Raw genomic sequence first — 20,083 nt, 5'->3', positions numbered from 1 at the left:
TTAAAAAATGAAGTTAGGTCTGATACAAAGGAACTAATCAAGAAGATTAGATAAGAACAGGTGAGGTGGAATCACAATTTATGCCAGCCCTGTGTTGTAATCCCACCTGTTGTTACCTGTGTCCAGTTATCCAGTAAGCCCACTTTCCCACACAGTCACTGTGCCTCATCCAGGACCATAATGGAGACCCCATGATGGCCACGTGGAAGTTAAGCTCCACGTTGAAGTGCCATGAAACTCCCAGAAAGCCTCATATACGATAAACCCCACCCACACGCCAGCCCACCTGGATATTCAATTAGATATGATGCCCCTACCTCATAAAAGGGACGATAATACATGTGAGATTGGCCTTTTTTGCTTTGTAGATTCTGGACCTTACTTTTGGGTCCTACTCTGGCCTCTTCCCATGCTCTCTCCTCACAGACAGATCTCTCAGGCCCACACGTGGCAAGTATCTCTTGGTGTGGGGTTGCCCACGTGCTCGTGTGAAAGCATACTCACTCGGGGCTCGTGCTGTGGAATAGTGGGTTAAGGCCTTGGCCTGAAGCGCCGGCATCCCATATGGATGCTAGTTCTAGTTCTGGCAGCTCCTCTTCTGATCCAGCTCACTGCTATGGCCTGGGAAAGCAGTAGAAGATGGCCCAGGTCCTTGGGCCCCTGCACCTGCATGGGAGACCTGGAGGAAGCTCCAGGCTCCTGACTTCGGATAGGCACAGCTCTGGCCATTGCGGCCACCTGGGGAGTGAACCAACGGATGGAAGACCTCTCTCTCTCTCTCTCTGCCTCTCTTCTCTCTGTGTAACTCTGACTTTCAAATAAATAAAATAAATCTTTAAAAAAAAAAAAAGAAAGTATATTCACTCTTTCACTTTTAAATAAATCCTGCTTTCACTTGTGAGCTATATTTATGCCTCTGCTTTGAATTCTCATCTCTGTGGGGGCAAGAACTTGGAATAAAAACTGAGATAGTTAGGCCCACAACAGGCATAACTAGAAAAAGTTAAAGATTTTCCAGGTTTTTTAAGAATGTATTTTTATTGTGAAACTAAACACAGATAGGTTAATCTCACAAATAAAAAAAAAAATGGCTTAGTGAGTTATCTTAACAAAATCACCCATGTCAAGAAAGAGAACTTTATCAGCAACCCTGCAAGCTCCTCAGTCATAACCTGTCTCTACTGCTTTAGGTAACCATTTGACTTAACCAGTTTTCTGTGTCATCACACACCCCCGGCCACCACCAAATGCATCCCGATACTATAGTTCAGTCTCATTCTATTAGATAATAGGATGTCTTTTTTTTTTTTTTAAGATTTTTAAAATTATTTATTTGACAGGTAGAGTTATAGACAGTGAGAGAGTGAGACAGATGAGAGAGGTCTTCCATCGGGTGGTTCACCCCCAAAATGGCTGCAACAGCTGGAGCTACGCTGATCTGAAGCCAGGAGCCAGGTGCCTCTTCCTGGTCTCCCATGCAGGTGTAGGGCCCAAGCAGCTGGGCCATCCTCCACTGCCTTCCTGGGCCACAGCAGAGAGCTGGACTGGAAGAGGAGCAACTGGGCCTAGAACCCGGTGCCCATATGGGATGCCGGCTCGCAGGCGGAGGATTAACCAAGTGAGCCATGGCGCCGGCCCAGACAATTCCCTTTTAACATAAGAATTCATGAATCTTAAAACAACTGCTATTTTAAAACCAACTGCAATTATTATACTTTTTGAAGCTAAAACTCTCCCATTTATATCAGCTGCAAGGCTCTTATAGATGGCTCTTCAGTTCTTTTGATAAGGCCCAAACAGTTTTTTCCTTATCAAGATACAATCAACATCACAGCATTTACCCAGTTTAAAATGTACAATTCTGCAGTTTTTGGTATAGTCACAAGTTATTCCATATCTAACTCGGAACAATTTCATCCCACAAGAGAAACCCCACATGTACCAGCAGTCACATCCCTGTGCCCACTCTCTCCCTAGCCCCTGGTAACCACTAATTTATTTTCTCCATGGATTTCCTATTTTGGAAACCATATAAAAGTAGAAACGCACAATATGTGGCCTTTTGTTGTTTGACTTCTTTCACTTAGTGTGTTTTCAGGATTCATCTATGTTATAGCATGTATCAATATTCCATTTCTTTCTATGGCTGAAAAATTTTTCATTGTGTGGATTCGCCAAAATCTGCTTATCCATTCATTAGCGGACATTTGGTTTGTTTCCATTTTCTTCCTTTCTGTTCTTTCTTTTCTTTTCTTTTCTTTTTTTTTTTTTTAAGATTTATGTATCTGAGAGGTGGAGATATAGAGAGGGATACACAGAGAAATCTTCCATCCACTGGTATACTACCCAAATGGCCACAATGGCTGGGACTGGGCTGGGCCGACGCTGAGAACCAGGAGCTTCTTCCAGGTCTCCCACGTGGATGTAGGGGCCCAGATACTTGGACCATCTTCTGCTGCTTTCCTAGGAATATTAGCAGGGAGTTGGATAAGAGGAGGAGCAGCTAGAACTTGAACTGATACCAGGTGTTGCATGCGGTGGCTTAGTCCATTGCAACATGATGCTGGTTCCCATTTTCTATTACAGATAATGTTGCTGTGAGCACTCATCTACAAATGTTTGTGTAAATGTTTTCAATTTTCTTTTAGAATTTGACGTATTTTGATTACCTATATATCTGTAAAACCACTGCTACAATTAAGATTATGAACCCAAACATCATGCAAAAAGTTTCCTCATGTTCCTCTGTAATCCCTCTTCCTGCCTACAATACCACTTGGTTTTGCTACCATAGATTATATTACATTTTTCAGAACTTAACGGAAACTGATCATTAGCATAAACATTTTCAGGTTCATATATGTTGTATGTATGAATGTTTAATTCCTTTGTATTGCTTAATAGTATTCCACTGTTTGGATGTACCAGGGACTTTTATCCATTCCCATTATCACTGACACATTACCACTGGTGGACACTGAACCTGTCTTCAGTTTCCAATACTATAAATACAATGCTTAAGAGCATTTCAGTATGAATATTTTTATGGACATGTACCATCATTTTCATTGGGTAAATACCTAGGAGTAGAATGGCTGGAACATAAGGTTTATTTAACTTTAAAAAAAGTCAAACTATTCCAAGGTAGCTATACTTTTGACTTAATAGCAAATATACTTAATTCTTAATAGCAAAGAATAATAGTTCTACCTTCTTTGTATCTTCGCATTGGTAGCTCTCCAAAAAGATACAAGAGTGGATGTTCTTCTCCCTCCCGAGGGATAAATCTCAAGTTACATGCTTTCTTACAATCGCAGCAAGCTGTGCAACACACTGAAAGCATCCTTACCTCCCTTCTTGTACTTTGCCACACCACACATCTAGACTACACCAGTTCCTGTGCTCTCAATGAGATGACACAGAATCAAGTCTTTCAGGCAGGCAGCCCCCCTCAATAGCCAGAACTTGCTAAATAAACTCTGCTCTTCTCTGTTTCCTACCCTCTTAAGCTGGGGAGAGATATTTAATGATTGTTCTATAGTTTCTTAACTGATGTCAGATGATATGAACGTAATTTTTTTCCATAGGATTCTATAAGAAGACATTGAAACTGGAAGAAAAAGACATACCCAATTGCTGAAACAGGAGAGCCACGCTAGTGCCTGTGACAGGAAGACTATCATGTAAAGGAGTCTGGATCAGCTGCCGATCTCCTGCACCCAAGGAAAACAGCTTCTACAGAATTGGAGAAACATACACATACAAATGATTTCACTTTTTCTTGAAATAAAAATCCCTTTGCAGTTCAAATTTAGAACAAATGGCCACATAAAGAACAAATTAACATGCAATCAATACCAATGAATAGCCTTTAACATCCACGTTGCTTTATATACTGAAAATGGTTTAAGTCAGAAGTCAATGAAAATTTAATAGAGCAGAAGCATAAAAAACACTGACAATCTCTTAATTAACTAAAAAATGGTAAAATGTTAAACTGATCAACTTTAGTAAATGCTCTTAAAACAAACAATTCTGCTTCTTAAAATCTGGCCCTATCAGCAAACTCCCATTTACTACCCTGCATTTGTAAAAATTAGAAGAAAAATAACAAAGGGAGGAGGAGGAAGGGCAGCAGCAAGGGAGGGGAGAGGGTGGGAGGAAAGTACCACTGTGCTACTAAAACTGTGTATGTCAGTAGCCTAGACAGCTTATAGCAAGAGTCTCGGGTGATTGCTGACATCATAAATAAGAGTGCCAATTGATAAATCAACAACGGGAGTCACTGGGTACATGCTCCCCACGTAGGATCTCTGTCCTTAATGTGTTTTACTATGAAACTTAAAAACACTACTAGTCAAACAATACCCTATACCTTGTGCGGTTGTGTGAATGCAGCCTGTTGAAATCCTTGCTTAGTGTATACTAAGTTGATCTTCAGTATATGAAGGTAATTGAAAATGAAACTCGATAAAGGGCGGGATGGGAGAGGGAGAGGGGAGGGCCACGGGAGGGAGGGAGGTTGGGGGGGGGAAGCCACAACAATACAAAAGTTGCACTTTATAAATTCACATTTATGAAATAAAAAAAATTATACAGCTTAAAAAAAAATTAGAAGCTTTCAGGGAGTGGGCAAGCAGGCACTTTTGATCTTGCTAAAGACAACCTTGGGGGAAAGCAAGCACTCTGTACCCCAATTTCCACTGCCTGCCTATTAACCCATCTGACCCCTCATAGGAAGATGTTAATGAAGCAACAGGAGTTTCTGCCTTCCATCTGCTACTCTGCTCAAAAAGAGATCATATACCTAGGAATACAAGAGTTGAACTTCTGGTTTTCCATTTGTTTCTTTTTGGTTTTACTGCAGATAATTTTTCTTTTAGATAAAATATGCAGTATTTTAATCAGTCTGAGAAAAAACTATAAACTTTTGTTAAGATAGCTTTGTTCTGTTAAATGAGTTACTAAAGTTGGTAACAAGGAAAAGGAGGGTTGAGTTGTCTGATTAAAATATTGGTTGTTACTGTTAAAAAACAAAACAAAACTGTATATGTCAGATACATGAGACTTGTTCCCTTCAGATACAGTTTAAAAATTTTGAGAAAAAGGGGCCCATGCAGAGGCATAAAAAGTTAGGCCTCCGCCTGCAACACTGGCATCCCACATGGGTACCAGTTTGAGTCTCGGCCACTCTGCTTCTAAGCCAGCTTCCTGCTTTTCATCTGGGAAAGCAGCAGAGGATGGACCAAGTACTGGGGCCCCTACACCCATTTGGGAGACCCAGATGATGCTCCTGGCTCCTGGCTTCGGCCTGGCCCAAGCCTGGCTGTAGTGACCATCTGGGGAGTGAACCAGCAGATGGAAGATTGATCTCTCTCTTTCCTTCTCTCTCTGTATTTCTGTCTTTCAAATAAAATAAATACATCTTAAAAAAAGAAAAAAAAAAAAAGGAGTGAGCAGAAGAAAAAAAAAGAAGATAAAAATTTAAGACAAAGATACTGGGAAAGAAAGAAGGCATTTAAAAAGGTAAAGCCCTTGCAAAAACAAAGTCAATTTCACTACAAGTGATATCAGACTGAAGACTATCCACATGATTCTTAGAGAGCTGTCCTCTTCCCTAATGTAACAATAAGCAAGGGGCTGGCATTGTGATGAAGTGGGAAAAGCCACCGCCTGCATTGCTGTATATATTGGCATCACATATGGGTGCCAATCTGAGTCCCACCTGCTCCACTTCCCATTCCACTCTTTGGGAAAAACAGTGGAGGATGGCCCAAGTTCTCAGGCACCTGTCATCCACATGGGAGGTGTGAACCATTTGGGGAGTGAACCAGTAGGTGGAAGATCTTTCTCTCTGTCTCTCCCTCTCTTTCTCTGTAACTCTTCCATTCAAATAGAATAAAATAAATCTTAAAAAAGAATAAGTAAGCAAAATAAATTACTAACTAATCATTTTTGGGATTTAAGGAAGAGTCTATTCTTTTCAGAGTTTGGTTTCTCTAGAAACAATAAATCAAGCAACATCGTTGAGGCTCTTATTTTTATAATTCAGAAACAAAACAAAACTCTTAAGATATATAGAATAAAGAGGTCTATCCAAAAGTACTTGCAGTTAAAATGGTTTATAGGTAAGTTTGCTGAGAATGTCTTAATGTTCTAATTCCTATCACTGAAACATTTTTAAGTTAAAAAAACGAGGTGGAACTATATAAAAGTAAGAAAAACAGAAAGAACATATTTAAAAGTTAAGCTTAAAAAAGTCTATTTCCAAGAAAATATGAACTAGAGTTCAAGTTAAACAAAATATGACTTCTAATTATGCTATGTGAAAGGTGAACCATGTGTTAAAATTAACCTCATCACCAAAGAAAAGAATGAAATGTTGGGTGTCAACAAGATAGACCATAGGGACAAAGCTTAACTAAACTAGGATCCTCTTTAAAACTAAAACAGTTAAAGAATTCTTTGTTTCCCTCTCTTCATAAATTAACTGGAGGAGAGGGAGAAAAATAGGCTCTATCTTCCTTTCTATTCTATTTACCTGAGACCCTCCAGCTGCAGGAACAAGGCAAGCACAAAGATTTGCGATTAAACTTTCCAAGGAGACATTCAGACTGTCCACATACACAGTATAGATCAAACCCAGGCAGGCCTGCAAAGAGAAAGATGCATGAAGTTATTTCAGGGAGAAAGCACTAAAAATAAATTGTTATTATATCTGCTCTTAGGAAAATTTCTCTTTGAACCTAGTCAAGTATATTCTATGGTGAACATGGAGTAAATTTTAAGCAGCAAACGTTTATTAAATTTTCCTTTAGAACCAGAGCCACCAAATGAACTCCTGAGATGAGTTTACAGAAAGCAGAAATCCATAATTTGTAAAACAGGTGTTTGTGCTCAGATAATCTGTAGGGCTAAAACCATTTTTGCTTCACTGTTTTGCCCTGTTGTTTCAGCTAACTATCAAATTACTTCAAATATCAAGATCAAAATGTAACACTTTTGTCTTGTTTTTGTGGCTTTTATAATACAGATCACTTATTCAATAGAAAATATAACTTACATGAATTACAAAAAAGCATAGCAAAAAAAAAAAAAAACCATAATACTAACACTTCAAGCACAGTGGAAGACACATGGTAAAATAAATGATAAAATCCAATCTTTACAAATCTTTCAGTTCAATGAAATTTGTGACTGAAAACTTAGCATTGTTAGAGGTTCCCCACTGTCATTGAAATCTTGACACTAAGTTATTTCTTCTCAAACATATACAAACAGATACACATATATGTCACTTCCTAGGAAAAAATTTTCCAAAATTGTGTATCACTGCAAATATTTATAAATAACTAAAAACTTTGTCTTACATTTGAAAATTATGAGTACCAACAAAAGGAAGATATCTGGAAGTAAACATTTAAAAGCTATGCTGGTAGTAGCATGATCAGAATTGTATGAAATCTCAAACACACACCCTACTGACTTCAGCAGGATTCCTCATAAAGTGAGTAAACATATATGAGGTTGTTAATTTACCAATGCATGTTAAATCTGATCAAAGTAATCACATTATTTCTTTGGCACTTACAGATTTTGGTCTCAATAAATATGGGAACTTTTTAGAGACAAACACTAGTGTTTTAGAACTTTAACTCATTTAAAAAGTCCCATACATTCAGCCAGGCATTCATTTCATCCATGAAGCCATTTCTCCTGTTCAGGCTAATTTTACTTTATTGGAGAATTTCTAAATCAATCTAATGATAGTTTACAAAGAACTTTCCTCCATGGTTCACTCAAAACAGATTTACAAAATAACAAATTAATAATGACAACTATGAATTCTTTACCCTAAAAATCTCTGGATAATCTAATCTGGACACCAACACCAGGCTTTTGGGAGCAAATACTTCTGCAGGCTGAATTAAACCAGACACTTCTTCACTTTCAGTATCTTCCTTCTTTGTTCCCTAGAAAAAGACACACTGTGATCAACAGAATTTGCTAGGTTCATAACTTACAAGACAGAGATATCATATACCCTTCATATAACTTACAAAAAAACCTAAATAAAATAACAAAATATAATTTAAAAATCAAGTAAAGAAATTATAAAACAATTGGGGCCAGCAATGTGGCACAACAGTTTAAGCTACTTGCTTGTACTGCTGGCATCCTATATCAGACCACAGTTTGAGTTCCAGCTACTTTGCTTCAGATATGGCTCCTATCACAGTGGAAGATGGCCCAAGTATTAGGACCCTGATACCCATGTGGGAGACCCGGATGAAGTTCCTGACTCCTGGCTTCAGCCTGGCTCAGGCCTGAGAGTTGAGGCCATTTGGGAAGTAAACCAGTAGATTGAAGATTGACCTCTTTCTCTTTCTCTCTCTCTCACTTTGCCTTTCAAATAAATAAAATAGATATTTTTAAAAAATTATAAAGCAGTGCTTATTTCATTTTTGAAATGCTCCTTAAGTTTGAGATACACACAATTTTATTTGAGTTTTTCTTTTCCTAATGATGTACCACTAATCAATGGTGAATGAGGCATGTTCAAATTACTTTAGTGATCAAAGCAATGAAAAATGATACTTAAATGGGAAATCAGCTGTGAGAAAATTCTGATTTCTTACCACCTCCACCGCTACCATAAATCATAAATCTTTGAGCCACTATCAACTACCAACTGAGTTATTAAATTACTGCTATAAAATCCACCCTTCATTTCCTGTATTCTTCTTTAGAGCCATTTTACTTCCTTGTTGCTCTTCAAACATACTTCGGGCATCAATCAGTGGGTTATGGACTTGCCTGTTGTTTCTCTGCCCGGATGTGCCAAGGACCATCTATCCACAGATATTCTAAGGACTAAGTCCCTCTTGTGCTTTAGGTCTTCCTCTCAGCATCTTCTGCTCTCATGTGACTTTGCTGACCACTGTACTTGAAACTGCAGTGCCCTAATGCTCCCTTTTCCCTTTCTCTGCTTCATTTGCTACATGACACTTGCCACTGTCTAAGAAATTATCCATTTTACTTATTTTGGTTTTGGTCTGTGTCCTCACTACAACATTTTCCATAGAGGCCATGATTTCTGAAGTGAAATCAGAGTGATTTCTCAGTCCTTAAAATAAGGGCTGGGCACGTAGCTGAAACTTATTATTTGTTTACTACATATATGCAGAAATGAATTTTTAAAAAAAAAATTTCATTTATTTGAAAGGCAAAGTTACAGAGAGACAGAGAGACAATGAGAGAGGCAGATAGAGAGGTTGATCTTCCATCAGCTGGCCCACTCTCCAAACAGTTGCAGCAGCTAAGGCTGGGACACGCTGAAGCCAGGAGCCAGGAGCTTCATCCAGGTCTCCCATGTAGGAGCAGGTGCTAAGCTCTTGGGCCATCTTTCGCTGTTTCCCCAGATGCATTAGTGGGGAGATGAATCAGAAATGGAGCAGCTGGGACTCAAACCAGTACCCATTATGGGATGTCAGTGTTGCAGACAGCAACTTAACCTACTATGCCACAACACCGGACCCCAAAATGAATTTTCTTAGAATGGCTTTCTGAGTATTTCACTAAGGAATTCTTCCCTAATCTCCTCATGAGGATCAAAAACTACATTTTCTACTTCTTACAGCCCATTTAGTTTCTAATACAGTACAACTCAACCAAGTATCAGATGTCCATGGAATGCACATATCTAAAGGGAACTATCTGTTTACTTTTTATATGTATGATAAGGTCCATATGTTCTTGAAAGATTTTCATTTGTTGCAAAGCAAAAACTAAAATTAAGTTGGTTGGTTTCTGGAATCCTTAGAAATAACAAAAATGTGGTAACTATGAATTTACCAAAGATTTCCACACTTAATGAATCATATTCTTCATATATTACAACAAATTCAAAATGACAAATGAATGACTGAAATTCCTGGAAGAGATAAAGCTATCCACATTTTTATGAGATTGTGATAAATACCCCAGAGTACCATTAGAAGGCAGCTTGACTATAACTTCAAATAAGTGACTATTATTCTACTTTGACAGAAATACAAAATAGATTACAATGGTTATTTCTTCTTCTTTTTGGACAGTCAGAGTGGACAGTGAGAGACAGAGAGACAGAGAGAAAGGTCTTCCTTTGCCGTTGGTTCACCCTCCAATGGCCACTGCAGCAGGTGTGCTGCGGCCAGCACACCGCGCTGATCCAAAGCCAGGAGCCAGGTGTTTCTCCTGCTCTCCCATGAGGGTGCAGGGCCCAAGGACTTGGGCCATCCTCCACTGCCTTCCCGGGCCACAGCAGAGAGCTGGACTGGAAGAGGGGCAACAGGGACAGAATCTGGCACTCCAACCGGGACTAGAACCCGGTGTGCCGGCACCACAGGCGGAGGATTAGCCTATTGAGATGCAGCACCGGCCTACAATGGTTATTTCTTAAAGATGTTAAGGAACCACTAATAACAAGAAAGAAAATAGTTGCAATATAATGTAAATCAGTAAGTAAAAAATAATTTCATTTATGTTGCTTTATATTATGGATGCTGATTTTTAATTTGTGAATGTGCCATAAATCAAAAAATGTTATTATTAATTCCAATTACTCCCCCATGAGAATATCATGTCCCAAGTTCAGAGAAAAATTCATATTCCTGCTTTAAAAGCAAAATATACCATATATAATTAAAGAAAAAACCCAAATAAACCCAAATATTATTAGGTAAAATACTGCTTGTTCCAGGAGATAGTAATATGGTGGTTTTCATAGAATTTTTCTCAAAAAACTTAATCACATAAGGGGAATACTGTCCACTTGATACAGCTGCTAGAATATCTTTTGGGTAGTGATTACATAACGATACTGGCTATATTTGGTGTTTGTTTTATAATGACAAATTTTCACACTGAAAAAAGATTGAGAAGCTTAATTGGAAATGCAAAACAGTCATATGAATATGAGTGATAACACAATGATGCTTTGAAACCTAGTATTTACAATATAAAACATTTTCAAATATTTTACATAGTTAAATAATATTTATAAGGCTTCCTCTAACCTCAGTTTATCCCTTGTTTTCAGTAAGTCCCATTAAAGATACAAATTTACTTTAAACTGAGTTATCTCACATTGACTTGCAAGGTCACCTTATCTCTTATTCCTATTATAAACACAAGCCACAACTTGCCTATTTACAGATATCTTTACCAATTATTACTATGAGATATATCTAATTGTGGGATTCCCAGTTTCTTTGTTATTCCATTATGTTTAGCTGACAGCCCTTGGTGCTTTGATAACTTGAGATAAATTAGTGCCCCCCATACAAATCTACCCTGAAAGTGCTACTGCCCTTCAAACATATCCTGAGACAAATGCTAAAAAAGTACTTGATTGTTGATTTTGATGACTTCATGCTGCAGTCAAGGAAAATCTCCAGGCAGTTTATCCTACCTATCACTTTGTTCAAATACTTCCATTTCATCTTTGATGCATCCTAACACTAGATATTCATTCAAAGCAACTGCTATGTCCTATTCTACCTCTCAAAAATTGTTACATCCAACTTCTTCTCTATGTTGTTATTTCAACAATATTACATTCCCACAATATTTCTTTAATCAGTTTTAAAAGTAAGACGAAAAGAATTCTGCAAGTAAAAATTTTTCAGATATCAAATTCCTTTTTGAAATATGACTTTACAGTGTGCTTTTTTACAATGTGAATTAATGCTATAACTAGTACTCAAAAAGTACTTTACACTTTGTGTTTATGTGTGGGTGCAAACTGATGAAATCTTTACTTAATATATACTAAATTGATCTTCTGTATGTAAAGATAATTGAAAATGAATCTTGATGTGAATGGAATGGGAGAGGGAGCGGGATATGGGAGGGTTGCGGGTGAGAGGGAAGTTATGGGGGGGTAAAAAGCCACTGTAATCCAAAAGCTATCCTTTGGAAATTTATATTTATTAAATAAAAGTTAAAAAAAGAAATATGACTTTACAATGTGCTTTTAAAAACAGATTTATTTGAAAGCCAGAGTTAGATAGTTAGAGTTAGAGTTAGAGAGAGAGAGAATGAATGAATGAGAATGTCCTCCATCTACTGGTTCACTCCCCAGATGGCCATAATAGCCAGGGCTGGGATAGACCAAAGCCAGGAGCCATCAGTTTCTTCAGGTCTCCTACATGGGTGCCGGGGCCTAAGTACGTGGGCTGTTCTTCACTACTTTCCCAGGCCGTAACAGGAAGATGGATCGGAAGTGAAGTAGCTGGGAATCAAAACTGCGCCCATATGGGAGGTTGGAGTCGCAGGCAGTGGCTTTCTCCACTACGCCACCCTCTATAGTATACTATTATATCAAGTTGCCTCAGTGAAGCAATCTAAGGACTTTAAAACTTTTCAGAACTGGAAATAAATAAGTCTAAGCAGTTGCAAAATTCTGTAGGTTTAAAATATCCCCTGTAAAATTTTCTCTCTTTTTTTTTTTTTTGCCAAATAATCTTTTAATCACATTAGCGGGTCCACATGAAAACTCTTGATTTATCCCTGTATTGATCTGAAAAATAATGAATATATAGAAAAATAAACCTCAGACAAATCAGCCATTAGTCCTTGGTTCAGAATTCAGTTCACCTCTAGCAAAGAGTGTGTTCTGCAGGTTTTCCCATTCACTAGCATAGCTCCTGGGCTGTACAGTGTTCAGAAGGCAAGGCAAATTCAATTATAAGGTTAGTATATGTTCACTCAAGAAAGATTCCTATTTTAGATCACTAAAATAGATATATAGCCCACAAAACACTATTTTTAAAAATCATACTCATAAGGCAGTATTTTCCAAAGCAGTTTCTTCTGGAATCTAATAGACATTATTTAGCTAAAGGATCTCTTAACCAAATAATTTTGGAAACAATAAATTAAACCAAGTTTTAAAAGTTTCTTTACTGCAGATTTTCTCCAATTTTGCTACATAAATATTGTTCATGGAAACTCCAAGTGAAGCAGGTATAATACACATCATTTCTTAAACTTATTATTTATGAGTTCTTTCTTCTAGAATATAAAGGGTACTAACAGCTTACCATACGGTATTATGGATATAAAAGGATATAAATGTTTGAAACACATATGTATTTTTTTTTGACAGGCAGAGTTAGACAGTGAGAGAGAGACAGACAGAGAGAAAGGTCTTCCTTCCGTTGGTTCACCCCCCAAATGGCCGCTATGACTGGCGTGCTGCACCGATCCAAAGCCAAGAGTCAGGTGCTTCCTCCTGGTCTCCCATGTGGTTGCAGGGCACAAGCACTTGGGACATCCTCCACTGCCTTCCCGGGCCACAGCAGAGAGCTGTACTGGAAGAGGAGCAACCAGGACAGAACCGGCGCCCCAACCGGGACTAGAACCCAGAGTGCCAGCACTGCAGGTGGAGGATTAGCCTAGTGAGCCACGGCGCTGGCTGAAACACATATGTATTCTATATCCTTAGAAGACTAGAAAAACAAGATTATTTCATAAGTGGATCATCCCAGTTTATATCTGATATTCTCATATTTTATAAAGAATATTTAATATTTGAAAAGATTAGTAAACTGACAAAGTGCTGGGGTACTGCACAACTAAGGAACTATCTCAGCACACCTGTGTTCCACTCTAGCCAGACAAATTAGGAACTTCTACTTTCGAACAGAGATTCTCAACTTTTATGTGTATCCAAATCACCTGGAAGGCTTAGTAAAACAGATTTCTGGTTTCAGCTGCAGTTTCTCTTTCAATATGTTTGAGGTACAAGAATTTATATTTCTACCATAGTTCCCAGTTTATACTGAGGCTTTTGGTCCAGGGACCACATTTTTGAGATCATTGCTCTGGACTAATTAATATGAGAACATAAATGAAAATGAGAACCGATACTTATATGTTCTACATACCAGGCACTGTGCTAAGTAGCATACCAACATTAATAATTCATTTATACCATCAAGTATTTGTTAAACTATTTTCCATTAATGGAAACCAGAATTCTTTAGAGAAATGACATTCCATACCTAGGTTGGAAAATATACAAAATAATCTTGTTCATTTCATTTTGTCAAAAAGTAAAGCATCTGTCCAAAAACTAATATCAAAATGAGTAAAAAAACTGTGCAGTTGACGGAAAATCATCAAATGTACAAAAATTCAATAGTTCATAATAGTAGTTTTATAACTGGTCACTACTAAAGGCTACTAGAATACTAATCTACTTCTCTTAAATTAAAAAAATTGAAAAAAGAGAATATAATCAGGTTTAATGTCTCTGCTTTAAATTCTAGTCTACAGGTTAATTTCTGCTAATAAACACAGAGGAATGACAGAATTAGAAAATACTGTACTGCAAGTTCTAAGCAAATAATAAATTCTGGAGCAACAACCTAAAGATGAAGAAATGAAGGATATCTGGGGGAGGGGGTATTAAAGAGTCAGGGAGGGGCTGGCACTGTGGCATAGCAGATAAAGCCACTACCTGTGGTACTAACATCCCATATAGGGGCCACAGTACTAGCTGCTCTACTTCCGATCCAGCTCCCTGCTAATGCACCAGGGAAAGCAGATCCCTATACCCACATGTGAGACCTGGAAGAAATTCCTGACTCCTGGCTTTGGATCAGTCTAGCTCCGGCCAATATGGCCATTTGAAGACTGAACCAGCAGATGGAAGATCTCTCTGTCTGTCTGTCTCTTTCTTTATGTGTGTCTTCCTACCCTCTCCTCTCTCTGTAACTCTGCCTTTCAAATAAATAAATCAATCTTAAAAAAGGGAAGAGTCAGGGAAATCAGAAAGGGCCTCTTACAGAAGGTGATGATGAAACTGGCATCTGAAAAATGCAGCTAGTCAGTCATTCTAGACGAGACAAACAGGAAAATGCAACGGACCTACAGGAGGAAGGAGTTCAGCATATTTTGAAAAACAGAAAAACAGTGAGCAGGTTAAATCAATGCATGTGACTCCAGAATTCTTTATCGGAACACTTTTGAGTTTCAACTGCTCCACTTTTGATCCAGCTCCCTGTTAATGTGCCTGGGAAAACAGAGGATAATGGTCCAAGTGCTTGGGCCTCTGCCACCCATGTTGGAGACCAGATTGGAGTTCCTGGCTCCCTGTTTGGGCCTGGCCCAGACCTGGCTGTTGTGGCCCTTTGGAGAGTGAAGCAGCAAATGAAAGATCTTGATCTGTTGTTCTGCCTTTCAAAAAGATAAGTCTTAAAAAAAAAAGAGAGAGAGAGAAAGAAACAGAAAAACAATCAGAACGTATGAAGTCTGAGTAACTAGGAAATCAGAGGCAACTATAGATTATATAGGGCCAACAGTCTGAAGTAAGGCATTTGGATTTTTATTCTAAATACAATAGTAATCTCATGAAGGGTTTTAAGCAAAGAAAGTGATCTCAATTCTGGTTTAAAGATGTCAGTCTGAAGCTGAATGGCAAACAGCTTCTAAAAGGCAAAAGTAGAAATACATAGGCTGGACAGAGAAGCAGCTATATGAGGATTTACACTGGAAGTAGAGCTGCCAGGATTTGCTGATACGTCCAATATGAATGAAAGAAGGGGAGAATAAGTGATAACTTGAGTTTTTTTTTGGAACACCTAGATGGACAGTAAAGCCATTTACTGGGATTAGGAAAACTAATGAAGAAACATTATAGGGAGAGGATGGAGAAAGAATAATCAAGATACAATACATCTTGCATATAGCAAAGGCTCAAAAAGTGTGAGTTCCATTCTACTTTAAATTAATTTTTTTCTATTATATAAATACAAAATATGAAGAAGCCAAAACTCTATTTAGAAATAATAACTACAGGGGCCAGTGTCGTGGTATAGCGAGTTAAGCAATAGCCTGAGACACCAGCTGCCCATATGAGCACCATCTGAAGCCCTGGCTGCTCCACTTCTGATCCAGCTCCCTGTTAATGAATTTGAGAAGGCTGTGGAATATGCTTAATTGCTTGGGGCCCTGCAGCATACATTAGAGAACCAGATGGAGTTCTGAGCTTCTGGCTTGAGTCTGGCCCATCCCCAGCTATTGTGGCCATTTGAAGAGTGAACCAATAGATAGAAGATCTTTCTCTCTGTAACTCTGCCTTCAAATTTTTTAAGAGATAATAACTATAAAGCAATTTAAAGGTAATAAATATATTGATGTGAATATATCAATACATAAAAGTACTATATACACTGATATACCCTGTATGATATAAATTTATATTAAATGTTTATGTTTCTTAAAATAAGATCTATTTATTTATTTGAAAGGCAGAGTTAGAGGGAGAGAGAGGGAAGGAGAGACAGAGTGAGATCTTCCACCCACTGGTTCACTCTCCAAATGGCCACAACAGCCAGAGCTGGGGTGATCCAGAGACAGGAATCTGAAGCTTCTTCTGGGTTTCCCATGTGCGTGCAGGGGCCCAAGTACTTGGGCCATTTTTCACTGCTTTCCCAGGCATGTTATCAAGGAGCTGGATTGGAAATGAAGTAGCCTGGACTCAGACTGGCATCCATGTGGGATGCCAGCATTGCAGGCGGCAGCTTTACACGTACACCACAGTGCCAACTCCTGTTTATATTTTTAATATGGAAGAAATAAAGGCCTGGAAGGTTATACTTCAATGTCTTTATCATGTGATTATAGTCAATATATATCACATAAAACACAGACACACACTGAAAATTAATTCTAAAATTTCTACATTTGTATGTTTATAATAAAAGTTTAAAAAAGCAAATAGTAATGTAGTAGCATGTGTTTATTTATTCAACATTTACCATAGGGTTGGCCACATAGTTGGTGTCACCGGATAGGGTACAGACCTTCTGTCAGGAAATTTATAATCTAGCTGAAGTGCAAAGAGCAACACAGGTGAAACAACATCAATTGGTGCAAAACAATATTGTGACATTTTGGAGTTGATTGTCTAAGAAGGGAAATTTGTGAGGTCCATACCAGTGAGCTGGGAACTAAAAGATAAATAGAACAGTCAGAGGTAACAGTATATTGAAAATGAAGAATCCAATAATAACAAAAGTCAAAGTACCCAAAAAGGTCAACCCCAGAAAAAAAAAACAGTATGCTTTGTACTGTGACTAGGCTGAACTGTGATATATAACCTGCTATCCATATAATTACACTAATCTATTTGAAACAGATTTTTTTTCACAGTAGAAAGATCTGACAATGGTAATTTGTTAATATTTTAAATTTTTGGAATCTTTTATTTCAGTAATTCTTACTATATACTTTTTTTTTTTTTAAACACTCTGATACCATGGAAGTTGGTATCGTGGGTTGACACCTTGGCTTGGGGCGTCAGCATCCCATATAGCGCTGGTTCTGGTCCTGGTTGCTCCTCTTCCGACTCAGCTCTCTGCTATGGCCTGGGAAAGCAGTAGAAGATGGCCCAAGTGCTTGGGCTCCTGCACCCACGTGGGGTACCCGGAGGAAGTTCCTGGCTCCTGGCTTTGGATCAGCGCAGCTCCGGCCATTGCGGCCAATTGGGGAGTGAACCAGTGGATGGAAGAGCTCTCTCTCTCTGTCTCTACCTCTCTCTGTAACTCTGACTTTCAAATAAGTAAATAAATAAAAAGATTTAATAAAAATTTTTATTAAATTTTATTTTAAAATTTTTTATTAAATCTTTTAATTAATTTATTTGAAAGGCAGAATGAGAGAGGGGAGAGACGGAGAGAGGAGAGAGGAGAGAGGGGGAGAAAGAGGGACAGAGGGAGGGGCGGGGAGAGAAGGAGAAAGAATCTTTCATCTGCTGGTTCACTCTCCAAATGGCCACAACGGCCAGGACAGGCCCAAGCCGAAGCCAGGAGCTTTTCTGGGTATCTCATGTGGGTGTAAGGTCCAAGCACTTGGAACATCTTCAGTTGTTTTCCCAGGCAAATTTAGCAGGGAGCTGAATCGGAAGTAGAGCAGCCAAGACTTGAACCAGGTGGGATGCTGCATTACAGGGGTCAGCTTAACATAGCAATGCCTTAACACTGGCCCCACTGTATTCTTTTTCTTTTTCTTTTTTTTGACAGGCAGAGTGGACAGTGAGAGAGAGAGACAGAGAGAAAGGTCTTCCTTTTGCCGTTGGTTCACCCTCCAACGGCTGCCGTGGCCAGCGTGCTGTGGCTGGTGCACGGCACTGATCTGAAGCCAGGAGCCAGGTGCTTCTCCTGGTCTCCCAAGGAGTGCAGGGCCCAAGCACTTGGGCCATCCTCCACTGCACTTCCGGGCCATAGCAGAGAGCTGGCCTGGAAGAGGGGCAACCGGGACAGAATCCAGTGCCCCGACCGGGACTAGAACCCGGTGTGCCGGCGCCGCTAGGCGGAGGATTAGCCTGTTGAGCCATGGCACCAGCCCTGTATTCTTTTTTAAAAACTTCTTTTACGCTCCAATTAATATCCAATGAATAAATCAGAATTAAACATCACTGGGGAATATGGTCAAGGGAGCCAAGAAATGTTCCTGCTCATTATCCCCCAAACATAATTAGTTCATGTTTCAATCATTAAATAATATTCAGGAACTCTTTAGTTTACCTTATAAAATTATTAAGAATAATTATTGCCAAATTATAAGGACTATATTAAACTATCCTTATCTCTTGAAGAAAAGAAATATGAGTAAAAACTTCTGAGTGAGGTAGGAAAATATCAGATCAACTTCACATTTGTTTTGTTTTGTTTTCTTTTTTTTCTTTTTCTTTTTTTTTTTTTTTTTGGACAGGCAGAGTTAGACAGTGAGAGAGAGAGAGAGAGAGAGAGAGAGAGAGAGAGAAAGGTCTTCCTTCCGTTGGTTCACCCCCCAAATGGCCGCTACGGCTGGCGCACTGCACCGATCTGAAGCCAAGAGTCAGGTGCTTCCTCCTGGTCTCCCATGCGGGTGCAGGGCCCAAGCACTGGGCCATCCTCCACTGCCTTCCCAGGCCACAGCAGAGAGCTGGACTGAAGAGGAGCAACCGGAACAGAACCGTGATATAGAGACTAGAACCCGGGGTGCCAGCGCCGCAGGTGGAGGATTAACCTAGTGAGCTGCGGCGCGGGCACATTTGTTTTCTTTCTAACAAGGTTAAACACCTCCTGATCAGGTTCTTATAAATTCAAGATTATTATTTTGTGAATTACTACAAAATATTGTGAAATATATGCATATCAGAAGGATTCAAAAAGTTCATGAAAACTGCATTTTATAAAAAGAACTACATATGAATTTCAAAATTCTACACCAAAACAAACATTTTTTAATTACATTTTTCCAAGAACATTCTGAAGTACCTTTGTACATGTTGAAACTTTGAATAATCATTTAACTTGGCATATTTAGATATTCGATAAAGAAGTAGACACCTGCTAATGAAAAAAACTCACGCAATAAAATCCTCAAAGCATATTCACCTAAAGTATGCCTAGGATGGGTGTTTGACTTAGTGGTTAATATGTTCCTATCCCAGATGCCCAACTTTGTTCTTGACCCAGCTTCCTGCTCGTGCACAGCCTCGGAGGCAGCAGTGACGGCCCATAAATGGGTTCATGCCTCCCAGTTGGTAGATCTGGATTACATTTCTGGCTCCTGGCTATAGCCTCAGCTAGGGGCTGTTGCAGACATCTGGGGAGTGAACCAGAGTATAGGAGAGCTCTTTCTCTGCCTCATCAACAAATAAATTTTTAAAAGTATACTTTATTCAGAAGATGACCTGGAAGAATATCCTGTGGATATTTATTAAATAAATTTACTTTGAACATTATAATACATTAAAATATACCTTAAAAATGAGATTAAATTAACATCACAATGATAAAAGTAATATAATAGAAGATATCTTAAATGTATCTACCTAGTTCATTTTACAAATCAGCAATTTCATGTTCAGAGAGATAAAATGAATTGCCAAGGTCATAGAGCTATCTAATAAGGCATAAATGCGAACACAAACCAAGTCTTCCAACTATTTTTTCTTTTTTCTTTTTATTTTTTGACAGGCAGAGTGGACAGTGAGAGAGAGAGAGAAAGGTCTTCCTTTTTGCCATTGGTTCACCCTCCAATGGCC

At 38.7% G+C, this 20,083-nt stretch overlaps 1 protein-coding gene across 4 annotated transcripts in view; it reads right to left on the bottom strand.

Annotated features, from left to right (window-relative positions):
- The window catches only part of SBF2 (SET binding factor 2), a 544,097-nt gene that overhangs the window by 287,564 nt on the left and 236,450 nt on the right, over positions 1 to 20,083 (bottom strand). For 3 of the 4 annotated variants that reach the window (XM_062196513.1, XM_062196514.1, XM_062196515.1), the window contains 3 exons: positions 7,854 to 7,973; positions 6,542 to 6,652; positions 3,630 to 3,735 (listed from right to left, as the gene is read on the bottom strand). In XM_062196513.1, the coding sequence (XP_062052497.1) occupies positions 3,630 to 3,735; positions 6,542 to 6,652; positions 7,854 to 7,973 (337 nt within the window). The remainder of the gene's footprint in view (positions 1 to 3,629; positions 3,736 to 6,541; positions 6,653 to 7,853; positions 7,974 to 20,083) is intronic. The other variant, XM_062196516.1, reaches the window with a different exon arrangement.

This window comes from Lepus europaeus, chromosome 7 (assembly GCF_033115175.1).
Source record: "Lepus europaeus isolate LE1 chromosome 7, mLepTim1.pri, whole genome shotgun sequence".
Lineage (NCBI taxonomy): Eukaryota > Metazoa > Chordata > Mammalia > Lagomorpha > Leporidae > Lepus > Lepus europaeus.
This window is presented reverse-complemented; position numbering and strand designations above follow the sequence as displayed.